At 34.3% G+C, this 23814-nt stretch overlaps 1 protein-coding gene across 10 annotated transcripts in view; it reads right to left on the minus strand.

Moving 5' to 3' along the window:
• Nucleotides 1-23814, minus strand: part of CLCN3 (Cl-/H+ antiporter 3) — an 89276-nt gene that overhangs the window by 30372 nt on the left and 35090 nt on the right. For 7 of the 10 annotated variants that reach the window (XM_081811042.1, XM_081811038.1, XM_081811033.1 and 4 more), the window contains one exon: nt 3070-3227. In XM_081811042.1, coding sequence (XP_081667168.1) covers nt 3070-3227 — 158 coding nt within the window. Of the gene's footprint in view, nt 1-3069; nt 3228-21334; nt 21644-23814 lie in introns of those variants that run through there. The other 3 variants (XM_081811055.1, XM_006730119.3, XM_006730120.3) reach the window with 3 other exon arrangements.

Consider the following 23814-nt stretch of genomic DNA (forward strand, 5'->3'; position numbering starts at 1 on the left):
AAAGAAAGAAAGACAACAAACTATGGTTTTTCAGACTTGGGAATCTGACAGGCATCTTCCCAAAAACAAACCAAGTCTGTCATTTCAAGTGAAATGAATGTCTATTTGTTTCTAATGACAGAATTTGAGCTTTCAAGTAAAACAAGAATTTTGGAAAACTTTTATCTATCACTGTAAGGATGACAGATTCCAAATACTTAAAAGACTTTTCTAAAGAGATCAGGGTTGATATTAACAAATGTGATTTTTTTATATTGTATAATGAAAAGTGTCAACACTTGAAAGAACTGCATAAATCAGTGAATATTTTCCAAATGATCATTGCATGATATGACAAAATTATTCATTAGAATTGAAGGTGAACAGATTTTAATGTAACAAAAGACAGAAAGTTCATTGGTATAGTTTCAGATTACCCACTGGCAACTAATCTTTAAGAAACTACCACCTGTCACTTTGGTAGAGTATCAAAGACTATCCACAATGATATAAAAAGGTTATTAAAATAGTCCTAGCTTTTCCAACTACCCATCTATATGAGGTTGGATTTTCTTCATACATTTCAACCCAAATAACATATCACAACAGACTGAATGCAGAAGCAGATATTAGAATCCAGCAGTCTTTTATTAAACCAGTAATAATGAGATTTATAAAAATGGAACATATATCACTGTAATGATAACAGATTCCTTATATCTTATAAGGATCCTTATAAGGATGACAATTTCATTATACAGTATTAACAAAAAATCAAACTTGTTAATATCAACCCTGATCTCTATACTGGGAATCTGTCATTAAATATTTTTTATTTTGAGAAACAGTTATTTTTCATAAAAATATGTTTTGTTTTGTTTTCATAAAAGTATGTTTTGATGTTATGTGTAATGGGGTTTTGTTACTTTTAAATCAACATCTTTTAAATTTCTCAGGTTTTGTATGGAATATGATAAATATCAATTAATATAACCACATAAACTAAGTTCCCTAGGCATCCTCAATAACTCTTCAGAGTTTAGAGTTTAATAATGTTCTTGATGAATGGATAAAGAGGATGTGGTATATATATACAATGGATTATTACTCAGCAATCAAAAAATGAAATCTTGCCATTTGCAACGATGTGGATAGAACTAGAGGGTATTATCCTAAGCAAAATAAGTCAATCAGGAAAAGACAATTATCCTACGGTTTCACTCATGTGGAATTTAAGAAACAAAACAGAAGAGCACAGAGGAAGGGAGGGAAAATAAAGCAAGATGACATCAGAGAGGGAGACAAACCATAAGAGACTCTTAACCATAGGAAACAAACTGAGGGTTGCTGAGGGGTGGGGGTGGGGGGATGGGGTAACAGGGTGAGGGGCATTAAGGAGGGCACTTGATGTAATGAGCACTGCATGTTATATATAACTGATGAATCACTGAACTCCACCTCTGAAACTAATAATACACTATATGCAATTAACTGAATTTAAATTAAAAAATAATAATTCTAAAAAAAGTGTTCTCAGATAATAAAATAAAATAAGTGTTCTGAGATGAAAAACTTTGAAAATCACCACGGATTGTACTGTGTCTTCCAAAAAAAGTAAATCTTGACTGATGAATCTCAGGGGTTATACTTGTCATAAACAAAATAATCTCATTCTATTTTCAACTTTACTATACATGTATACATTAATATAAAAAGGTGTTTTTTTTTTTTTTAAAGATTTTATTTATTTATTTGAGAGAGAGAGAATGAGAGACAGAGAGCATGAGAGGGAGGAGGGTCAGAGGGAGAAGCAGACTCCCCGCCGAGCAGGGAGCCTGATGCGGGACTTGATCCCGGGACTCCAGGATCATGACCTGAGCCGAAGGCAGACGCTTAACCATCTGAGCCACCCAGGCGCCCCAATATAAAAAGGTTTTAATTAATTTGTACAAGCAGTTATTTTCATTTATAAGTAAATTTCAGACCTCAAAGTTATAACGACCTTTTAGAAGTTGGAATTTTATTTTTTCAAAGAGAGTTGTTTTTTTTAAATTTATTTTAGGATTACATCAGTAAGTCACAACCCACAAGTTGTACTTTTTAGTAAAAGCCATTCTTTTTTTAAACGTTTTTTATTTAATGGATAAAATACGTATATAACTTTAAAATTTTTATTTTTTATTTTTTTAATTTAGCAGAAATTTATTTATCTATTTCTTTTTTTTTTTGATGTTACAAATGGAATAGTTGATTTCTGAAGAAATTTTAACCCAACTCTTTAGCCCAAGATGTATCTGAAATATACATTTGCTATAAAAACCATTGGAAATATTATTGCAATATAAGTAATTCTTTTTTTTATTAGTGATTCATTACAACACTTAATATGCCCTTTACAGGACTCAATTTGAGAAATCTCAGCATTTAAAACTGAGAAAGGAGATAAAAGAAAACAGTAAAATCCCACGAAACTATCTCTCCAATATGCTTCTTCTGTAATAATAAGAATTATATAACAAGTTTCCTCTTTTACTGTAGCTGCTGTGCTGCTCAAAGACAAAAATCATGCTGACTTCTATACCTTGATCTTCCTCCCCAACTCATGTGCTGTGTTTTCCCAGTCCTTCCTTTTTTGTCTTAATATACTTCCTTGATTTTAAGTTACCTCAAGTCCTTTCCAGGGGTGTAAGTAAACTTTTTTAAAAAATTACATACAGAGAGAAAAAAACATGCATTGCTTATAAAATGTAGAAATTTACCTAAATGTACTTTAATGCGTAATACATATTTTGGCAGCCTGAGATCATTGGCAAAAATATATTATTAAAGGGTGCCTGGGTGGCTCAGTCGTTATGCATCTGCCTTCGGCTCAGGTCATGATCCCAGCGTTCTGGAATCGAGCCCTGCATCGGGCTCCCTGCTCCGCGGGAAGCCTACTTCTCCCTCTCCCACCCGCCCTGCTTGTGTTCCCTCTCTCACTGTGTCTCTCTCTGTCAAATAAATAAAATCTTTAAAATATATATATATATATATATATTATTAAAATGATCTAGTTATACACTACATTAAAAAATTACTGAAAACACTTACCCGTCTATGCCTTTCTCTGTCTTTACATTTCTCTCGCACCCAATCAATAGTATGGAAATCATCATATGTACCAACACCTGGAATTGGTTCATCCAAAAGATCCAGTAAGTGTGTAGAACTGTTAATGCTGCCTCCATTAGTCATTGTATAATGAGTTCCTACAAAGCAAAAAAGAACAGTATGTTTTATGAGAGACAATGGTGAACTATGTAACCTTCTTAACAGTTCACTAGCAATTCAAAAAGAAATAGTATTACTTGAAATATAATAAAATAAAGGAGGGAAAACATCAAGAAAAGTTATCCAAAACTTGGTGATAAAGCAAAAGACCATGGCATGTCCTTTCAAACGTATACTACAGTATCAAAAATAAGCCTGCCTAATACTCATCTTTTGCTCTGAGGAAGAGGACTTTGATTTATTATTTTCTATTGATTAGGACATATCTCTATAGGACATAGACTCTAAAAAGTTAGATAACGACTTATAGAAGATGGATAAATTGAAAATTATTGTTTTCATCTGGCAAAAATGTAATTCAATTTCATCTAGCAGAAAAGATAATACTTAGAGTTGTAGTGTTGGGGGTTTTTGTTTTTGCCCTGTAAGAAAATTTTTCACTGATATTTCATCTCACACACCCTCATCTAAGTCAGCTTTGTCATCAAGCTAGTTTCCTCACTAGTACTAAATAAATATTTGACATGTGTTCACTATATACTTATAAGAGACTTAAAAGTACCAGGAAGGACACTGAAAGACAATTCACAAAAAAGACTTAAATTTACAAAGTTCAATCCAACACAAATGACTCTTCAATTTAAAAAGTTCAATCCAACACAAAAAAGAGAAATACGAATCAAACCTACAGTATCATTTTTCTCTATCAGACTGGTAAAGATTAAACAGTTGACTAATGCACTGAGTTGGCAATGTTATGGGGAAGGAGGGCTTGCCACAAAATTATTAGTTTAAGTATAAACTGGTATAACCCCTCTCGGAAGTCAAAGTTACCAAAATTTAAATACACAGATACTCTCTAACCCAGCGAAGTCCACTTTCAAAATTTTTTTTGCAGTTACACTTGCATAAATCCATAAGTTACACATAGTGTGGTAAACATCTTACTGTGCGCTTTATAAGGAAAAAAAAATTAATGCCAAAGTGTTTGTAATCCAAAAGAAGGGTCAGCAAAAGAGCCAGAAGTAAATACGTTAGGCATTGGAGGCCACAGTCACAACAACACAACTCTGCCATAGTGGCACAAAAGAAATCATAGATAGTATATAATGAATGGGTATGGCTGTGTTTCAATAATACTTTATTTACAAAACAGTGAAGAGCAGCATTTGGCCCAACCACTGATCTAAAGTCTATACAGCACAAACCAAACTCAACTGAAGACGCTTACTAGGAATTTTCTACCTACCAGCACTCTTCTAGATAGTATAGGAGATAAAAGGCAACAAAAACATTGTCCCTGACTCAATGTAATATTGAATACTGTACTAATAAACTTGATGTCTATTTACTTCTCCCACGTAGAACACAGTTCTCTCTTCCCTTCCTATTTGATACATTTGAATATTTGCCTTGGAAAGTATAAACCTTCTAAAAGAAGAATAGTATATTGATCTCAGTGTTTTGGCAGATGTACTCCAGGAATGAATAATTTATCATTCTTGGCTGAGGGTTTAAAAGCCCAATCCCTGCAACAGCCCATGCTGATTTACATAAAACAACCTTATACTTTTTACACTAGCTCTCTCTTCCTCTACCCTGATTTTACTCTGCAATTTCCACCTGGTAAAAGCTGGCTGAAAGGCCATAAATTTTCTTAAGGAAAAAATTACTGGAGAATAAACATAATGCGTATTTATAATGTCTTGACAAACTTGAGAATCTCTGACTCTGCTTTCCATATGATAATATTAAAATTGGCAATTTTAAAAATGTTTTTGGAGGGACATATCAAAAGTCTCTATGGCCTTCTGATATGATGACATCACTTCTGGACAAAAATGCATAAAGTCAATCTTAAAAGGAAAAACAAACACAAATTGAAGGAAATTCTACAAAATAAATGGCTTACATTCTTCAAAAAATGTCAAAGTCATGAAAGACAAAGAACGACCGAGAAACTGTTCTAGATTAAAGAAGACTCAAAAGACATGACAACTAAATGTAACACGTGCTCCTGGATTATTAGAATGTGGACCAGGAAAAAAACTGGGTGTTTTGTTTTTTTTTTTATATTAAAGGACAGAGTAAAATAACTAGAAAAATTGTAAACAGTCTGTAGATCAGACAATGGTACATATCAATATCAATTTTCTGTTTTTGAAAACTGTACTATGGCTATATATAAGGGAATGTTCACTCATAAGGAAATACAAACTGAAGTATTTATGTATACACACACATTTATTTATGTATTATATATACACACACACAAAATATATAGAGAATAGCATATAGAACAGTGAAAGAAAGATTAAGAGACAGACTAAACAAATGTGGTAAAATGTTAACATTTCAGAAATCGGGGTAAGAGGTACAGAGGATTCTTTTCACTATTTTTCAACACCTCTAAGACTGAAATTAAAAGAAAATGTTTTTTAAAAGTCTGCCATGATATATTTTGAAAACTTCCAACTCCTCCCACCCCATGTTGCTTTTATTTGGGTAGAGTTAAAGAAACATGGACTGCTGATTTTAATTATTACTCTTCTATTCAAAAAATAAAAAGCAAAATTTCTATACTACTTAACATATATCCACATAATATGTCACCAGCCCCATGATAAGAATTGTCAAGCTGTTTGCACCACAAAAATGATAAGCAAATGAAGCATTTATTACTCCCACAGACATAAAGCAGGAAGTACAAAAGTAGACACTCATTTTAGCAAAAGGTACAGCAACACAATAAACAATATTTACACTAACTATGGGTCTTGTGTTTAATGATTTTCAAAAAGTTACTCTGCAGAAACTACTCTGACATCTAACTGACAAAACTATGCAGCAATTCAAAATATCTGAAAACCAGAAATTAAGGATTCAAACTTTTTAAACCAGAGGACCCTGTGAACCAATGTTTTGTGTTTTGGGGCTTTTAGGTTGTGTCCCTTAAAACTTCTGGGGCCGATACAGGACATGTTAGCATGGGATTTAGCCAGAGCAGTTCATGTCCCCAACAGACTGTTTGTAGGTCAGTCTGTCCCATCACCCCTATTTGCTTCTACGTACAGAGCAATGGTGTTTGAAAAAAGCATATTATAGGGAGAAATACTGATTGATGTTTTTGGTTTTGGAGGAACACACAGACACACAGAGTCAATTATTTCTAAAAGAAATCTGGATCATTCTTGTGACTCCTACTATCAAACTGGCTTGGAGAGTAACCAAGGAAGATTTTGGTATGAAAGTAAAATAAAAATTTTTGCTGAGACAGAAATGATTAGAATATCTCTCTGGCTCCGATATATACAACTAAATGGAATCCCCAGGAAGAGAAGGGCAGACATTTCAATCTGGCTTTAATTTCTCTTTTATCCTGTTCCTTACTCATTGTAGGGGCTATTACCGAAAACTGAAAGACATTATACTGAATGTGAAATCAATTAACATATTTTTTTAAAGTTTGTACTTGTGGAGTGTCACACTTAGTGGTCTGTCCTCTGCTCTGCCTCTCCTCGTTTTTTAATAGTACAGAAGTGGGAACTGTCCATTTCCAAGACACTTTTGACCCACGGATCTATTTTCTATTTCTCATAGCCTCTGAAGACAACAGTCACCACACTCAAGGCAGGGATTTTGGGCTCAACATTTCAGAGGCCCCCAGGCAGACTACAAACTGTGATAAAAGGTGCAGAGTCTCTCATTTGTACAGATTGCATTCATCAAATATTTACCAAGAATTCCAGATAAAGTGTTCCAGCCTTCACCTACAGATCATTGAAAATATGGTAGGGGACTCACAGTACCCTCATAACCTACATATTGTTACCAGAATAAAAAGTACAAAAAGATGTCCAAATTGCTGGGGCGCCTGGGTGGCTTAGATGGGTAAGCATCTGACTTGGGCCCTGGTCATGATCTCAGGGTGCTGGGATCTAGTCCGGTATTGGGCTCCCTGTTCAGCCGGGAGTCTCCTGGTCTCTCTCTTTCTGCCTCTCCCACTGCTTGTGCTCTCTCTCTCAAATGAATGAATAAAATCTTTTAAAAAAAAGTCCATATTGGGAAAAAGATATAATAAAGATGCTTGGGTTAGAAAAAGCACATACTCAAGTTCACACGAATATCCCTTCAGAGAATGCAAAACTGAAAGTGGTTAAACATTTGATAAGAATCAAGCCCCTGAAGTTGCCACAAGGACGTCCAGCAGAGGAGGACATGTCTAATACGTGCCTCAAGAGTACTGGGGAGGGATGCCTGGGTGGCTTAGTTGGTTAAGCAGTTAAGCGTCTGCCTTTGGCTCAGGTCATGATCCCAGGGTCTTATGATCAAGTCCCACGTGGGCTCCTAGCTCAGCGGGGAGTCTGCTTCTCCCTCTGCCTACCGCTCCCCCGCCTGTGTGCGCTCTCTGTCTGACAAATAAATAAAATCTTTAAAAAAAAAAAAAGAGTACTAGGGAATTAGTGGTGTGGTGGCATCTAAACCCTATAGATCAGGAAGCAGTTAAGACCTAATGCCAGAGCAATTTCATATTAAAAAACGTAAATCATTTTTATTGAAAGGTAGTGAGAATAAGTTCTCATTAAAATATATTTTAAATACTAAAAAAATAAAGTTTGTAATTGCAAAAGAGCAGTTTAAAGAAGAGTTAAGAAGAGTTAATACCTATCCTTCTCAAACTATTCCAAACAATAGAAAAGGAAGAAAAGCTTTCAGTGCTTCCATTCTATGAGGCCTACATTATCCTGACATCAAAGCCAGACCAAAATACTCTAAAACAAGAAAATTATAGACCAGTATCCCTGATGACCACAGATGCAAAAAATCCTCAACAAAACATTAGCAAAAGAATTCAAAAATACATCAAAAGCATGATTCACCATGATCAAGTAGACTTTATTCCAGGGAGGCAAAGATTAATCAATATCCATAAATCAATGTGATGTACATTAACAAAATGGATAAAAATCATATGATCATCTCAACAGACGCAGAAAAAGCATTTGACAAATTCAACATTTGTTTACGATAAAAACTCAACAAAGTGGGTACAAAGAGAACATATTACAATATACTGAAGACTAAATAGGACAAAACCACAGCTAATATCATACTTAATGGTGAAAAGCTGAAAGCTTTTCCACTAAGATCAGAAACAAGACCACTCTCACCATTTTTATTCAACACAGTACTGGAAGACCTATCAGACAAGAAAAAGAAAAGGCATTCAGATCAGTAAGGAAGATGTAAAACTGTCGTTATCTGCAGGTGACATAATACTATATACAGAAAACCCTAAAAACTCCACCAAGAAACTATTAGAATATATGAATTCAGGGCACCTGGGTGGCTCAGTTGGCTAAGCGACTGCCTTCGGTTCAGGTCATGATCCTGGAGTCCTGGGATCGAGTCCCGCATCGGGCTCCCTGCTCGGCGGGGAGTCTGCTTCTCCCTCTGACCCTCCCCCCATCATGCTCTCTATCTCATTCTCTCCCTCAAATAAATAAATAAAAATCTTAAAAAAAAAAAAAAGAATATATGAATTCAATAAAGTTGCAGGATAAAAAAAATCAATACAGAGTAATCTGTTGCATTTCTATACACTAATAAAAAACTAGCAGAAAAAAATTAAGAAAGCAATCCCATTCACAATTGCATCTAAAAAAAAAAAAAAACAAAAACCTAGGAATAAATTTAACCAAGGAAGTAAAAGACCCATATTCTGAAAACCAAAAGACACTGAAGAAAGAAATTGCAGACAACACAAATATATGGAAAGATATACCATGCTCATGGATTGGAAGACTTAATATTGTCAAAATGTCCATACTACCCAAAGCAATCTACAGATTCACAAGCAATCCCTACTATAAATACGAATAGCATTTTTCACAGAAGTAGAAAAAATAATCCTAAAATTTGTATGGAACCACAAAAGACCACAAATAGCCAAAGCAATCTTGAGAAAGCAACAAAGCTGAAAGTATCATAAGCCCAGATTTTAAATTATCCTACAAAGCTATAGTAATTAAAGTAGTAACATACTGGCACAATAAAGATGAGAGATCAATGGAACAGAATAGAGACCCCAAAAACAAACCCACATTTATATGCTCAAATAATCTACAACAAAGGAGACAAGAATACACGATGGGGAAAGGACAGTCTCCCAACAAATGATGATGGGGATACTGGAAAGCTACATGCAAAACAATGAAACTGGACCACTTTCATACACCATAAACAAAAATAAACTCAAAATGGATTAAGGATCTAAATGTGAGACTAGAAACCATAAAACCCCTAAAACAACAAAAAAGAAACAAAACAAAACAAAAAAAACCCTACAGAGTAAACTTAGACATCAGCCTTAGCAATATTTTTTGAGATCTGCCTCCACAAGCAAAAGAAACCAAAGCAAAAGTAAACAACTGGGACTACAACAAACTGAAAAGCTTTTGCACCATGAAGAAAACCATCAACAAAGTGAAAAGGCAACCCACTGAATGGGAGAAGATATTTGCAAATGATGTATCTGATAAGTTGTTAATATCCAAGTTATATAAAGAACTCAACACACACACACACACACACACACACACACAAATCCAATTAAAACATGAGCAGAGGACCTAAATCAACATTTTTCCAAAGAAGACATCCAGATGGCAAACAGACACATGAAAGAAAAGTCAACATCACTCATCATCAGGGAAACACAAATCAAAACCACAATGAGGTACCACCTCATATCAGAATGACTATTACCAAAGAGACAAAATACAACAAGTTGGTGAGGATGTGGAAAAAAGAGAACCTTATGCACTGCTGGAATGCAACTGGTGCAGCCACTATGGAAAACAGTATGAAGGATCCTCGAAACTTAAAAACAGAGAAACTGTATGACCCAATAATTTCACTTCTGGGTATTTACCTAAAGAAAATGAAAACACTAATCAGAAAAAAATAAATGCACTCTTATGTTTATTGCAGCATTATGTATGATGAATGGATAAAGAGATTTTAGTATCTATACATAATGGAATAGTAATTTGCAACAACATGGATGGACCTAGAAGGTATTATACTAACTGAAATAAGTCAGGGAAGGAAGGAGGGAGGGAGGGAGGTAAGGAAGGAAGGAAGTGGGGGAGGGAGGGAAGAAGAAAGGGAGAGAAAGAGAGAGAGAGAAAGAAAGAAAGAGAGAGGGAGAAAGAAAGAGAAAGAGGAAGGAAGGAAGGAAAGAAAAGAAAGAAAAGACAAGACAGAAAAGAAAAAGAAATAACATATGATTTCACTTATATGTAGAATCTAAATCCCAAAGCAAACAAAAAACAGAAACAGACTCCTAAATATACAGAACTGGTCACCGCCAGAGGAGAAGGGGGTGGAGAATGGATAAAATAGTGAAGGGGATTAAGAGGAACAAACCACCAGTAATAAAATAAGTAAGTCACGGGGATGGAAAGTACCGCATAGGGAATATAGTCAATACTAGTATAATAACAACAAATAAAATATTGCACCAGGATGAGTATAACTTTTCATTTATGTGCTTTCCTTATGATCTTTTATTGCATATTGTCTTTTAACTGTCTACTTGAAAACTTACAAAGAAATTCTACCAAAGAATTAATATATGAAAGGAGTTCATACTCATGAAATTTATACAAAAATAAATTTATCAATATTGGAATATTGGAAAAATTAATTCATAAAATCTGTTATTACAAAAGGACTGCTAAATAAAATTCAAGAATCAGCTATTTAAAAAAAATTTCAAACTTCTACTTCAGTATGTATGACATTTCATATATTTCTTTTATAGTTTGTTCTGCCAAACATGGAAATCTGAGTAGTATGAAGAAGGAGAAAAGGAAAAATTTTCTATCCTACTCTAACCTAGGTAGGGAACATTCATTTCTGACAGGATCATAGAAGTGCCTACATATCCCACATTAGGAGTAATTTTAAAGGTATAATGTATCCTAACAATAACAATGATTTTAAAATATTCCTAATGTATCATTTCTTTGTGTATAGTTCACTGCAACCCAGATTTGTATAAAGTTTAACTTACATATATTAAAATGAGATAAATACAAATAAATTATTTATGTGTTAATAAAATGTTTATAAGCAACAGTACAAGTTATCCAGCTTCACCTCTCAACTTGTCTTATGCATGAATGAAGCATGTATCTTGTAGGTAAATGCCACAAGCACAAATTAAAATACATACATACATTAATATGTACATAAAGTAGATCTCTCTCTTTCCTAAAATAATACTTCAAGGGTTGATTAATTAGAAAATTATAATATGGCTTTCCTAAAGCTGGTATCTGGAAAGGAAATCTATAAGACAAAGAGATTTATGGGATGAAATAAAGGTGGTCAGGCCACACTTCCCTGAGTTTCCCTTTCTTTGTCCTCAGTAAATGCACTCTATTAACACAAAATGACATTATTTAGCCCTGCCATCCCATTTCTCAAGGCACATACAGCTTGCATTTACTTATCTGTGAAGACAGCAGTGGAGGTGCACCAGAATGCCTTTAGAAAATACTGATCAAGGTTCCTTACCCAACACTATTTCCTTGTCCTCTCCACACATTCTTCTCCTACCAATTCAGTGAGGCATTTATTGCCAGAGGAAAAGAAATACAAAGCACAGCACAGAAAACAAGAGTCATTATTGTTGCTTCTGAGTTTCAAATTTAGGCTTTTAAATTAATTTGAAAAGGCAAAATTTTAAAAGCCAGTATCTTTGAGTTGTAAGTGATAGGTTTCTAGGTTTCAGAAGGCTTTAAGTAAAAAAGGTTTGAGTTTCTGCAGTAAGACATGGACTGAAAAAAGAACAGATGAAGAACCAATCCTCACATGACTACATAAGGTTTGCTGGGGAGGCAAGGAGAGGGAATTAAGTAAAACAAAAGTTATAATAGTTAAACTGGCAACCGGCTTCAGTCTTTAACATTTTCCTATAACGAAAAAATATAGATGAGATCATACTAGCCACACTTATTTACAAGCTCTTCATTACTGAGCCTACTTTCTAAAAACTATCTCATATTATTAAGTGCATATGCACGTCATTTTCAGTGTACTTCAGATTAACTGCTGTGACATACTGTAATTTAAACTTCCAGGTTAGTTTGCATTACAAACAGTACATGCAATAAACATATGTGAGCCTAACTAATTACCCTCTTCCCCAATTTTTAAATTTTTAACTTTTTTCTTGTTCTTGATATTTTTCCTCAAACACGTGCCCAGATATTGAATATCAATAACCAGGTATATCTCCAAACATAAAATAACCACATTAACAAGGAGCTGTCCTCAGATTAGGATCTTTCTTTGTATAATGGTCCCTTATTGTTTCTACCCACCTAAAAACCCCTTCCCTTTCTTTCTGTAACAGAATCCAATTATTTTTAGGAAACTTCTATCCCTTATTGCATGTAGTCTTTGTGAGAGCATCAATCAAGGTGTCCTCCCCTCCCCAGCTAAGAAAAAGGCCAAGGATCCAAGTTAGACTGATAAAACTCTCTCCTGGAAATGTAAATCTGGAGCACTGTGATACAAAGACACTGGGGGCCTATTAATTTCAATGACTTCACTTCAAAAGGATATAGGATAGTTGCTGCTACTTGGATTGTAAGAAAGTATAATCTGAAAGCAGTAGTTTCCAAAGTTAAGAAAAAAATGAAAAACTTTTCTGGAGGTCTGACTACCAGATGCCAGTGATTATCCTTCTACTACACAATGGTTTGGGGGCGGGGTGGGGGGAGAGACTGGAAAAAAGACGGCCTTCTTTTCAGAGTGACCTAGTAGAGGAATTCCATTACCTTAATGCACTTGGAGATCAGAAAGGCCTAAAGTCAAATTCCAGCTCTGCCACCTATTAGCTATAGAACTAGATCCTGCGCAAGCTAGTTACTAACCTCTTCGAGGTGCCTGGGTTTTTTCACCCACTTTTAGAGTATGATGTGTAAACTGGAGATAAATCATGTAAAATATCTAATAATAAATCTGATAAATAGGAAATCAACAAACACGAGTTATTGTTTCTGCTCAAATATTCTGGTATTTAAAACTTCACCAGGCTGCATTACATTATTCATATGGCATTACTCTTAACCCAAAGAATGACAAAATGACAAATTGGCGGGGGGGGGGGAAATGTCTTACAAATTTGAACAACGAGCTCTTCTACAATTGTATATTAAGCTAAAATCCTGTAGATTTTTCAATAGATAATTTAATCCACTATGCCCACCTGGTATGGACACAGAAACACATTTCTAAAATCTATGGTCAATAACCAATCTTTCTATGAAATGAACATTTTGTAATTCAAATATCACCAACAATATTTCAATAGTTCAAGTATCACCAACATTAAAATCGCTCAGTAAGCAAGAAAAATTATCGAATTGAGCTATTAACTGAGTTGCAGTTTTCTTGCAAAAATAAATTTATTTATCTTTTTTTTTTTTTAAGATTTTATTTATTTGTCAGAGAGAGAGAGAGCGCGCACAAGCAGGGGAGTGGCAGGCAGAGGGAGAATCAGGCTCCCTGATGAGCAGGGAGCCTGATGTGGGACTCGATCCCAGGACCCCAGGATCATGACCTGAGCAGACGCTTAACTGATTGAGCCACCCAGGCACCCAAAAAGCTTAATTTTTTAAAGCAAGTTACAGAATTTTAATTTATTTGAAATAAAGACAGAGAGCACAAGCAGAGCGGGGGCAGGGCGGGGCGGGCAGAGGTAGAAGGAGAAGCAGACTCTCCACTGAGCAGGGAGGCCGACATAGGGCTGGATCCCAGGACCCTGGGATCATGACCTGAGCCGAAGGCAGACGCTTAACCGACTGAGCCACCCAAGTGTCCAGCAAAAATAAATTTATTGATAAGAGAACTTTGTCTTATTTTTTCCCCAGATGCAGAACTTTATTATCTCTTCTACCCCGCCCCATTCCATAGCAACTACTAATCTTTCTGCCTATATGGATTTGCCTATTTGCCATTTTATATAAATGGAATCATACAATATGTAGTTTTTTGTATTTGAGTTCTTTTATTTAGCATAATGTTTTCAAGGTTCATCCATGTTGCAGCACATATCAGTACTTCATTACTTGTTATGAGTGCATATTACATTTATGGATATTCCGCATTTTATTTATCCATTCACCCACTGATGGACATTTAGATTGTTTCCTCCTTTTGGCTATTATGAAAAATGCTTCTATAAACAGTTATGTAAAAAATTCATATATACCTATGTAAACAAAAATTCATTTACCAATATCTGTAATCTAAACAAAAAAGAGTTGGTCTTTTCAACAAATGATGCTGGGACAACTGGCTATCCACATGCAAAAGAATAAAGCTGGACGTGTACTTCACACTAACAAAAATTAACTCAAAATGGATCACAGATCTAAACGTAAGGGCTAACTAAAACTATAAAACTCTTAAAAGAAAACAGAGGAGTAAATGCTTATGACCTTGGGTTAGGCAGTGGTTTTGCAAATAGAACACCAAAGCACAAGTGACAAAAGAAATAACAGATAAACTAGACTACATCAGTTTTAAAAAATCTTTCACACCTAGAAGCCAGACACTATTATCTATCTGGTATCTAATAACAATAAAACAATATCTATATTGTTCTTGGCACTTGGCCCACCAGATATTGTTCTTGGCACTTTACATATATTAGCTCATTTAATCCTCACAACAACCCCATGAAATAAGTATTACTCCATTTCATAAATTAGAAAAACAAAACACAGAGAGTTAAGGTCATACATCTACAAAGTAATTAACAGGGATTCAAATTCAAGCAGTGTGATTCCAAAGGCATTTCTTACCACTATTGAATACTGACTAAAAAATAATTTCATGGTTAGTTTACCTGCATATGTATACTATAAGATATGTGGACACTCTTCTCCCCTAGTAAGTTAAGAACTCTTAGGTAGTGCCTTTTCCCAAAACACTTGAGCACATGCACTTAGCTTTCAAACAATTAATGCAATCCTACCCTTCACCATTATTATCCCTCTTTGCCTTTGGTTCCAGACCACTTGTCCTATATTAATTAAAATGCTATATTGAAAAACTGTTGCAATAGTACTCTTGGACACTGCTTTGCTACCAGCACTCACATCCCTATGTTTTAGCAGGGGTCTGTGACAATAACACATCCCATTCTCATCATCAGGTTGTTCCAGATTCATTTGGGGCCCTAAGAAGCCTACCTTTACCCCAGGGAGAGCTAACTGCCCCTCCAGGTATATACCTAGAAACTGTTTTTCAAACTTTTGTGACTGTGGCCCATAGCAAGAAACATTTCTCACTGACATAGTGAGAAAAGTATACAGATATGTACCCAAGTAAAACCAAAGCTTAGTATACTTACTTTTTGGCAAATACAGTCATACTTTACTATTTTCTTTCTCTTTTTTTGATACTAGTCACTACCCAGTTGATTTCAAGACCAACATGTTAAAATCTGCAATTTGACAAACACTGAACTAAAATACAGACATTAACAAAATTATCTGCTTTTCCACAAAAAACATTTATATTCCCACCCACTAACCCTCAATATATATTTGCTAAAGTGAACTGGAAAAAAAAAAAAAAGCACCTGTTACTCCTTAAACTAAGCTTATTAGTAAATTTCACAGTCACTCATGTTCAGCAGCCTGTCTTTTCTCCAAGGGAGTAGCCAAATAGTAGGCTGGGATGAAAAAGTAGGTATACATTTATTTACTTAAGACTAGAACTTATTATGTCTAGACTCCATCTCAAAAGATGTGGGAGCTGTGATCCTTGGCATTTAAAGTCATAACGTAAACTACTGTCCGATCACACACACGCAAGCACACACACATACACACAACATATACACTTTTTTTAAATTATGAAGGAAGACAGGCAGAAATCCAAAATTCTACATATTCTGACTACCCACTTTCTTCTGTATATTAAGAACAGGAAGTCTAGTCCCAGTTGTGTTTTTGTTTTTTTTTTTCCCCTTCCCTCTGTGACCTTAATGATAAGAAATGGTCATCCTGGTGAGGGAGAAGAAAGTAAATGTAAGTTGATAATGGAAGTTCCAGAATGTTAGCAGACTCCCAAATGAAAGATTAAAAAGGTATGGCAAGCACAGTGCTAAGTTCTTAGTAGGTGGTCAATTAAATGTCCACTGGAGAAATGAATAAAGTATATGCTCTTGAAATTTGTCCTGTCATCCACAGTCATATTTAACTAGGATTTAAACTGTAAAGACTTGGAAATTAAAACCAAATTCCAAAGAAGTTGACCAAAGATACACAACCAGTCAGTAGCAATGCGGAGTCCATTACTCAATTCACGGTTTTCTTCTCTGCTCCATTGCCATCCCAAAATAAAAAGCCTACATCCTTAGGTAGAGATGATAAAGTGGGTATTAAGACACCTGTATAATTGGAAACAAATTTCATGTTCATTTATCATCTCTGAATGTAAGATAATTTGTATATTACATGAATAAAAGACAAAAGTGGCAAGAGGAATAAACGACAGAAACAAAATCTTTTTGATTTAATTAAGGTTGTAATGGACTCCAAAATATTACAAATTAAACATGTGTTTATTTAAAAACAAAACCAAAACTTTAAAATATAATTTAAGCCACCAGTCTCCTGTGGCTTTGTGTAGGCACAAAGCAGAGACCTCAATGCCAGGAAAATAGCCAAAATTACAAACCTACTCAACATGGCAGGAGATCTGCTCACATTTTGAAATCCTGATACACAAAGCATTTCTGACTTAACAACAAGCCGTGAGGTATAAAAAAAAAATCATAGTAAAGTGTTGGTTATTTTTAGAAAATAGAGCTAGATAGTAATGTAATATGAACCAGATTTTATTGAAGGTTTTAAATTCAGATACTACGAGCAAAATAAATTTAAACACAGGCTTTGTTTTTATACTATTGTTTTAGAATACAAAGAGTTTCTGACATCAAATAAAGAATATTTGTTCTTTTAATTTACAGACACTTAGATGAATAAATCTGTAAGAAGAGATTTAATTTTCTAGTTGGCTAAAAGAGGTAATGGAAATAAAATAAGGACCTGGATCCTAAACTCATTTTACAAAGAGCCTACAGAGAATGGGGAGACCTGGGTGAATCAGTTGGTTAAGCATCTGCCTTTGGCTCAGGTCATGATCCCAGGGTCCTGGGATGGAGCCCACATCAGGCTTCCTGCTCAGCGGAAAGTCTGCCTCTCCCTCTCCCTCTGCCGGCCGCTCCCTCTGCTTGTTCTCTCTCTCTCTGGCAAACAAACAAACAAATAAATAAATAAAAACTTAAAAAGTCAGTTGTAAGACATCCAGAGAAACATAAAAAAAAAAAAAAAAAAGAGCCTACAGAATGACACTTCGGCAGTAAAATATCACCTATCACCTGGATTTCCAAATAATGTGCCAAAAAATGCTAACTAATGATACTTTTTGGAGGAAATAAAAATGAAAAAACTCATCTATTATAACAGTAACAAAAAAAGCTTTACTCAAATACATTTCTGAGCTAAAGAATATCACAAAATAACTTCAGGCAGAAACTTAATAAGACCCCAAACATTTATTTCAATAGGAAGTCCCCATATTTTGTGCTTTAAGACCATCATTAGTCTGGCATTCAAGCTCCTCTAGGATCTGGCACTCTTCTGCCTAGCTATACTGCCCCCTTAACTGACCTACTGATAAAACAAAACTAATCAGGAAACAACATACTAGGCATTTACTCCCATCAGAGCATTTACTCATTCTATCCTCTCTACCAGGAGTGTCCTATCAAATTCCCTTGTGCACTTGAAAACTTGGCCTACTTTGAATAGCACTTGTCAAAAGGAGACTGATCTCTTCCTCCCCTAAAATCCCACAGACCACGCACTCTATACCATTCACTAGAAATATATTTACTTCCTTGGGCTTTGTTTCTTTGTTTTTAAACTTGGGAAGCTTTTTTTTTGCCCTGCCAGGCTCCAAATGCCAAGTATTACAGGGATATACATAGTGAGAAGCAGTATTTCCCCGTAATTGGAGTATAAGCCTTATCATCTGGATTGAATCCTGACTTCTCTTTATGATTTCTTTCAGTTTTGTCAACAGGAAAATGGGGATCATAATAGTACCTAAGTCACAAATCTATGAGGAGGAATTAAATGATTTGTTACACATGAATGAATATACCTAAAGCACTTACAAAAGTATCTGGCAAATAGTAGTAAATTCTATACTAAGTATTAGTTATTATCAATATTACTATTACTACCACCATCATTCTCCACAGCACCTAATAGTACCTTATATATACAAGAACTCAATAAATACTTGAATGAAACATTTAATATTCAAATAATTTTTAAAGATTCTCTTATGGAGTAAAAGGAGGCTCAAAGTCCAAAAGAGCAAATCCAAAAGAAAGGCCTGGTAGAAGAAAAGAATTCAACTCCCCAAACTACTTAAACTTCATGAACAAATTAAGAAAAAGTCAAAGTATTAAAATTAACAATCCAAATGAACCAAGTGTTTTATTTTTTTTCTTATAAAAATGGAAGAGACACTGTATGAAAAAACTTGATAGTTTCTGTATGAAAAAACTTGATAGTTTCTGTATATTTAGAAAATGGCTATTTCTAAAATGCCATCTTAATTTCTAATCTATCAACAACATATTAATTAATTCTACGTTTAATTTACTTATATTTCCAGTCTCTATATTATCCACTTAAGTAGGAAGCTTCATCATTTACCATCTCACCTTGAAAAATAGAACTGAATTTTATTTACTCCACAAAGGTAATCCCTAACTTTAGTGCTCAGAGATTCATTAACAGATTCATATTTACTTTATTGATATCCTTTACGATTTTACATTTTGACTATCTGCCTCTTCATTCTTCATCAGCCTAAAGAGATATTTCTAGTCATTATAATTTTGCCCTTACAGGAAAGCTGATTCAGTTTTCTTGATTTATGCTAGCTGCTTGTTTCTACATCTCCAGTTCCTTTGTGTTGACCCATGTCTACAATAGGTCATAAATTATGGAAAACAAATAACCTCTTATCCATAGATATCGGGATACCACAGCACAGTCAAGTGAGCCTAATAACTGACTGATCTGTACTACAAAGACACAATGTTACTTTCAAATAAGATTGGTTTCTATTACAGTAAGTCTCATCAAGGGATAAGGCACCTATTTGGGCTGCCAAGAATGTGCCTGATTGACCTTAAGCAAGATTCCTAAAGACCGTTTATGAAATTGTAAGAGAAACAAAAAGCTTATGTTTTAGTAATAACCACATCAATAACCATGCCTTACTCTCACATAAGCTTTAGCTTATTTCTTATTATTTGCATATCTCATACAGAAATGGAGTCCATAGTAAGTTCAGTCAAAGACTGTCAAGCTTAACACTGGGAATTTAAATTTCCCAAGCCCAGGTTTTCTGGTTTATCACCATCAACAAACAGATGTTGTAATAGCTCAGAGAAAACACAGTTTGTCTTGTTTTACAGTTTAATTACTGATTAACAAATACTGTGACATTTGAACAGTCACCATTCATTCACATTGCTTCCTGTTTAAAGAAATCCTTACCAGACAAGGAATGATGAAAACATAGGAAAAAGGAGAGTTTATGAACATATGAAGAATTGAAAAATTAAAAAACAAAACAAAAAACCTCTGGGTGGTAAGATTATGAGAAATTTTTATTTTCTTTCTATGCTTTTAAATATTTCCCCAAATGTTTAAAATATGTATACATACTTATATAGAGAAATTTTATTGAGAGCAACTCTGTAAGAGAAAGTACACTATATGTTAACATGATCTTCATATAGTTTTTCTCAAAATCTGCAAAGCAAGCTTTTACTAACAACAGATACTATAGGATATTCTATGTTACAACTGTTCAGAGCCTAAAATAGTGTCTAGCAGACACAATGCAATCAATTTTTGCTGAATATCTTAACATTTTCTAATCCTAATGGAACTGAATACTAAAAAAAAAAAAGGTGTTATCAGAATACAAATTATATTTTAAATAAAGCAGGCCAAATATGCTCAGGAAAATCATGACTTCCTTTTTTGCTTCATAAATAAAAGTTTGGGTTAAAACATAAAATGAGTTTATAATATCACGCAGTAATTCAAATTAACGTGGCTCAAAAATGAAATTACCTAAGAGATTTTTCTTAAGGTTCAATTTTTTTCTAGAACAACTACCAACCAGTCTATTTTTAGATTAGTTTAAGAAAAATTTTAAAAGGACAGTTTTATTAACATGTAATCAGTTTTATGAAGACCCAGGCAGTACCTTCTAAACGATTTACATGAATGCTGGGTGCTTTTCCGGTTTTTACAAATTATTGACTATTATTTTTTCTGGTGTGTAAAAACTACCCTCATTGTTTTTATCAATTTTTATGAAATACCTGTAGAAGACAATGTAGTTTAATGTTAATCAGCTAAAATACCTATTAAATGAAAAATACTAATATAAAAATTGTTCATCTTTATTGCCATCTTAAAGTGTTCTAAAATGTAGGCAGAGCTTTTACTATAAATTTACTTTGTGGTGGCAAAAGCTACATGGTAACTGGCAGCAGCTGAAACATACAGGTACACAGACACACATTTGATTTCTCTGTATAAATTAAAGGAAACACATAAGTTTTCCAAAGGAAGAAAAACATTACTTTTTAGGTGCTAACATGACTCTAGTTAGCTGTAAAAGCGGATTAATTCATTTTCGCAGTTAAAAAGAAAGAGGATTTTCACATAGAAGATGGAGTCAGAGTCCGAGTCTGAGTCCAATGTGATCTGAAGCAGTACTAATCTGCACAGAGAAAACAATCAGAGACGACTACAGAGCTAGCTACTCAGAAGGCTCCATTTGCCCCTTACTAACATTCCAGGGCAACTAAACAACATACTGCAATATTTAAAGGACAATCCAGGACCTGTTTAAACTAGAGAACCGCCCAGCCACATGCAAAACATACCAACAGAGGCTTCACAGCAAGGGATGGTATTACCTCTTTTATGTAATTCCCTCAAGGGAATACAGTCTCCTCCCCCGTCATAAGGCAAATAGGGATCGGAAGAAGCATCCATGATTAGAATTTTTAAAAAGAAGAAGAAAAAGAAAAAGAAAAGCTCGCTAGCTTAAAAAAACACTGCCATTTCTTCCACCCCTGCGGCAGCAGGCGAGGGAGATGCCATATTTGATGAGGGTTAGAACTGTATGTAGTTCGACTCGCTGAAGCAACTGGGTTCTTCCACAGTGGATGATGTCATCAAAGGGAAATTATTGCAGCCTGGTTGCTAGTGGCTACAATCTAGCAAGGCTTAGAGGCGGAACAGCCTTCTTAATCAGGTCCTGCTACGTATGATGATGACTAAGCTCCAAGTATAACAGACAAAACTGGTTTGAGAATTTTAAAGCACTCACAATACAGGTTCTATAACATCAGTGGCAACTATAGCAAAACAATAAAAACATTCTTTTCCATTTTAAGATAAACATAAGGGACACAAAGTAATACGGAGATGTGAAAAGGAAATACTGGATGTAGACAATGCCCCTTTTCATTTCTGATGTAAAAAAATGGAAGGAACATACTAGTAAGAGTGTATGCTTTTATAATAGAAATTTACTAATTTTTATATACATGCCAAAGGCTTCAAGAGACTTGGTTTTAAAAGTCTATTCTTAATGATCTGAAATGTACTACAGACTTCTGTGGATTAAAAAATTTAGTAACTGAACAGTTGAATAGTGTATCCCCTAATCCCCTCCAGCAGCCTCTTGTTTCCTTCCTTTAAGGAACTAGCTAGTAAGACATTCTAGCTTTTGAGAAGAAAACTTATCAACATACCAAGTAATTTAGCTATTATTTGTGAAACTATGCAAAAAGATCTACTAGGTAGGAGATTTTTCTCTTATATCTTCCTACTTTTCCTGCCTCACAAAGATTCTGTGCTTCAGGGGGAAAAAAAAAAGGCTTTTAGTAAAATGTGTCTCAAAGTGTAAATAGGTTTAATAAAGTTTTATATTTCAAAAAGTTTGAACCTCGGAGAAAGCTAGCCCTTCTTATAAAATCTCACCTGAGATTTGGGAAAAGGGATTCTAGGAAAGAAATATAGGCTAGATAAAAGACTACAATAAGAATATTCTATCTAATTCTGATTTTGGCTATTAACATTTACTATAAGGCTGTGGGTGGGGGTTTTTTTGTTTTGTTTTCTCTATTTTTCAAATTTTGATTTTTTTTTAAACAAGTAAAGTTTTGACAATGAGCTAACTTTATCAAATTAACTAAACATAAATGTCTTCCTTTGTGGTCCTTTGGTACATAAATTCTACTATTATAAGACTTTTAAAAAATATGTGCCATATAGCATTCATGAATAACTTAGTTTTTATTATACAATTGTTCCACACCTTTATGTAAAATGAAAATCTATCTATAAGTTTTCCTGGTATTTGTAGGCACTCTCTTAACTTGTTTTTCCTGATTCACAACTTAGTCTTAAAGGAAAAATGAAAATTAGAGCTAGCTAGCATTAACTAGAGGAGGAAGAATACCTTCCCTATAAAATATACTGACCATGTTGCATAAGTAACTTTTGTAACGTAAGAACAAAATTTTGAATTATTTTTAAGGAACAGAACTTTTGTATATGTATATGAGAATATATAATATATAAATTGTATAAAGTCTAGAATGAGACACACCAAACTCTTAATAATCGTTATCAATAAGGAAGGAAAGAGGTAGAAGTGGGGAGGATCATGGTACATTTGGTTTTTACTTTATGTAGTTCCACAGTTTTAATTTTTAAACAAATATATTACTTACTATTGAAATTTTTAATAATTATGCTACTTTTGTAATAATAAATCTAAAGGTTAAAAAATTCTTCAAAAGTAAGCAAATCTCTCATGTTTAAGGGGTCCATGGCTGCACTTTTGTTTAAAGTAAAAGAATTATTACTCAGGCTAAAGGACTTTAGAAAAGGACAAGGTAGATTGGAAGGTGTGGCAAAAGAGGACTTTGACACAGATTAGGCATTATCAGATTAATAAACTGAATTACAGTCAGCATGGGGCTCAAGTGGAAAGAGAACAAAAGACAAATTTAAGAATTCACAGGCACAGATGGGGGGGTTCCATAGGGGGATGATACTCTGGAACATCTGAAGAACAAAAACACTAAAGTGGCAACACAAAAAAGGACTTAAAAATTCAGAAGGGGAAGATATTTCTACTTCCAAGTGCACCTTCGATTCTAACCTCAACTTGATGTGGGATTCCAGATAAACCATAACCTCTCTGAGGTGTGTAAATCAGGGAGGTAGAACAGATGACTACAGTATTCTAACTATACACATATAACTACAGTATTACAATGCTCAATCTTTAAGTCCCTTCTAACACACATGATCCAAGAAATCTACAACATTAGAAGTACTTAAAAAA

The sequence above is a fragment of the Leptonychotes weddellii genome, chromosome 2 (assembly GCF_054177405.1).
Source record: "Leptonychotes weddellii isolate Sample4059 chromosome 2, ASM5417740v2, whole genome shotgun sequence".
Lineage (NCBI taxonomy): Eukaryota > Metazoa > Chordata > Mammalia > Carnivora > Phocidae > Leptonychotes > Leptonychotes weddellii.